The following is a 3140-nucleotide window of genomic DNA, read 5'->3' as shown; positions in this document are numbered from 1 at the left end:
CTCTTCGAAAAATAACACTTGGGAAGCCCACTAGGCTCGACGCACCGCTGAAAGAACCCTTCTTAGTTCATTCTACAGATTTGGTCGTGTGGCGAAGAAAAACTCAAATGACATTTGCCCAAGGACAACATTGTCATCGGGGTGGTGGTGATATGCATATTGCAAAACACTCTAGTCTGTGACGCAATGGAGCCAAAGAGCGACTGACTGTAAATAAGGTAGAGAACTTAGTTAGCTAATCGCACACATAGCCTGAGGCATGGGCGTCGGTGTTGCGACCACGTCGGCACAGAGGTCGTATTCGTCGTCGCTGCCGTTCGTTTCAAGGTTGCATTCCTCCTCGTCGTTGTAGTTGTTGTTGGCATCCCACATGTCGTCGAGGGCATCTGCGTTCGCCGCGATGTCGTCTTCATAGTCACTGCACCAGTTGGTCTTGAGAGGGCGCTTGCCACAACCCCAGTCATGCGTTCGTCGACGATCCAGCCGACAACTATTGCCAAAGCTGCAGTCGCCGTGGGTCTCAGACTTGTGGATGCGTCGGCAAAACTGCTTGGCTGCGGCGGCGGCTTCCGCTGCATAGTCTGTTGAATCCCTGTTCGCCGCCAGCTCTTGCAGTGTGCATCGGACCCGGGTCGTGACGCGGTGCAGTAGCATCCCTGGAAGGCCGACAATGCGCATGGCCTCGCGCTCGCACTGCAATTGTCGCAGCTTCTTGCTCAATCGCACTGCCACCTTGTGCGCGCTCGGGCTGCGCAAACCGTCGCGGGCCAGAATTTGCTCGATTTGATGCTGTGGCAACGCTTCGAGGGACAACACGCGTGGAAGACCCAGCGTCTTGAGGTCGTCGAGATCGCGGTCATCGGGCAAGTAGACTTTGTGGTTCTCAAGCCGCGCCAGAAGGTCGCGGGCAGTGTCTTTGATGAACGGCGCGACGACCGGTGGCGGCGTCCGGCGCATGGTCGCGAGGTAGTCTTCGAGTGCCCAGTTGCTCACAAAGCGCTTGGTCGTACGGCCGGTCGTCGCGCGGTGGAGGCGGCGCGCACGAGCGTACACAATGTCGCCGCTGATAAACTTGGTGAAGCCTGCCTCCTCCATCAATGTTTAGCAAATGCGTTGTGGTGCTGCGTGCGATCCAAAACCATCACTCATGATAAAAAGACCTTCACTTTCACGATCCAACAACCAACAGCAAACTGGGCAACCAACAGCCGCGACGTGGAACGTGTATTTGTATTCAAAAGAAACTAAAGTGGATTCGACAGGAGCTATTGTGAGGGCGCATATGACGCGATTTACCGAGGTATACAAACTATCTTTTGGATACCCTTTTGATCGAGTGCAGTCCGATACGGTGTGCTGGTATATCGGCATGCTGCACTGCTCTTGCAGTTGTACTGGTGGGCTAGATTTTGTGTAAGGAATCTGCCAGCATCACGTCCAGTCGTCGAGCAATGACGACGGTCGAGGACCACACCCTACATAAGCTCAACTGAAATGTACCAGAATAAATTAAGTAATTGTGCACGACGTGGGAGGCGTCGGTAGTGGCTCGACGTCGGTGCAAAGATCGTAGTCGTCGTCGTCCGAGTCGCTGTCGCTCGGCTGCCCGAGACACCAGCATTTCGTGTAATAGTACACGACGGCATCCGCACACTGGTCGTAATATGCGTCCATGGCACCGGCTTGGTCATCTTCAAAATCACTGTAGTAGTTGATGTTGCGGTTGCGCTTGCGATTGCCGGACGCGCGTTCGTGGTCGCGCCGACACTGGCGCCGGCAACTGGCGCTAAAGCACGGACCGCCGTGGCTTTGGCACTTGTGGATACGCCGCAAGAGGTCTTTGGCCGACTTGGCCGCTTCGGCTGCATAGTCGGTCGTGTCGGCATCGGCGGCTGCGGTCTCCAAGCGACCTCGGAACGGGGCCACTTGGTACAGAAACAAGCCAGGAATGCCGACAATTCGCATGGCCTCGCGTTCGTAGACCAGTCGCCGCAGCGCCTTGCTCAAGCGCACGGCCACCTTGTGGGCGCTTGGGCAGCGTGAGCCGTCGCGGGTCAAAATCTGATCAATGTGATGACGTGGCAGCTGGTCTAGCGATGACACGCGGGGAAGACCCAGAGCTTCCAGATCGTCGAGGTCGCGGGCGTTGGGGAAGTAGATTTGGTTCTTCTCGAGTCGCGCAAGGAGATCGTGGGCGGTGGCTTTGATGTACGGCGCAACGACCGGCGGCGGCGTCCGGCGCATCTCCTCGTAGGAGCATTCAATGTCGTATCCCGGCTCGAGAAAGCGCTTGGTCGTGCGGCCCGAGGTCGCGCGATACAAGCGGCGCGCCCGCGCGTACACCGTGTTGCCATCGATAAACTTGGTAAAGCCGGCTTCGTCCTGAAACATGATGATGGCAGTTCGATGGGGACAATTGAAGAATGCTAGACACTCCCAAAATGTTCTGAAGAGAACCATCACTCACGAAAGGGCCGAGCTTCGAGCACAACCGCACGTTGCTCCGTGCAACTGCACACTATTCAGCCTGGGCAACATCTGTTGGCGACCTATCCGGATACTCTCGGTCGCGAGTGGTGAACCCACATGAGCATGCACGAAAGGCGATGCCAACGAATGTCATCACAAGGCACGAAGGCAACCGACCGCCTTTAGTCCCGTCGGCGGATTCCTTCTTTGTACGCAGAACGTGCGAATCATTTGGATCCGCAGGTGTTGTCACTCCGTCTCTGTTTGTTCGGATATTGGCCACGATGGTTTTGTCTCTGTCACCCACACTTGCACTTGCACGATCTGCCTTCCATGCAGCCAATTGTGTGAGCTCTTTATTCTACATCCCGGGTAACGACAGACGAGCGCGATGGTCATGGTCCAGCGATCGAGTTGAGTAAGCGATGGCTGGTCTCTACGTCTTCAAAGTCTTTGAAACTCCAAAGAGTAACAGAAGGATTAACGCGAAACCCACTCTTATTCACATGATTATTATTGTATTGAGTGGTGTGGATCAAAGTCGTCGCAAAAGTCGTAGTCGTCATCCATTGGGGAACCATTCTCAATGCGCGCTACACCTTCATGCCATGTCGCGGTCGCTTCTTCGTCTTCTGCAGCAGCCGCAGCGAGGTCGTTGGCTGCATCGGTGT

General features: G+C 55.5%; 2 protein-coding genes across 2 annotated transcripts; both read right to left on the bottom strand.

Annotated features, from left to right (window-relative positions):
* Positions 1-204: 204 nt before the first annotated feature.
* On the bottom strand, positions 205-1095 carry SDRG_15130 (hypothetical protein; the record flags this gene model as incomplete). Its single annotated transcript, XM_008621294.1, has 1 exon — positions 205-1095. One exon carries the CDS (start codon positions 1093-1095, stop codon positions 232-234), a length of 864 nt encoding a protein of 287 aa, XP_008619516.1. The 3' UTR covers positions 205-231.
* Positions 1096-1509: 414 nt separating this feature from the next.
* SDRG_15129 (hypothetical protein) lies at positions 1510-2406 on the bottom strand (the record flags this gene model as incomplete). Its single annotated transcript, XM_008621293.1, has 1 exon — positions 1510-2406. Exon 1 carries the CDS (start codon positions 2389-2391, stop codon positions 1510-1512), a length of 882 nt encoding a protein of 293 aa, XP_008619515.1. The 5' UTR covers positions 2392-2406.
* Between the last annotated feature and the right edge of the window lie 734 nt (positions 2407-3140).

The sequence above is a fragment of the Saprolegnia diclina genome (assembly GCF_000281045.1).
Source record: "Saprolegnia diclina VS20 unplaced genomic scaffold supercont1.85, whole genome shotgun sequence".
Lineage (NCBI taxonomy): Eukaryota > Oomycota > Saprolegniomycetes > Saprolegniales > Saprolegniaceae > Saprolegnia > Saprolegnia diclina.
The sequence above is the reverse complement of the archived record's forward strand: the minus strand, read 5'-3'. Positions and strand labels throughout refer to the sequence as shown.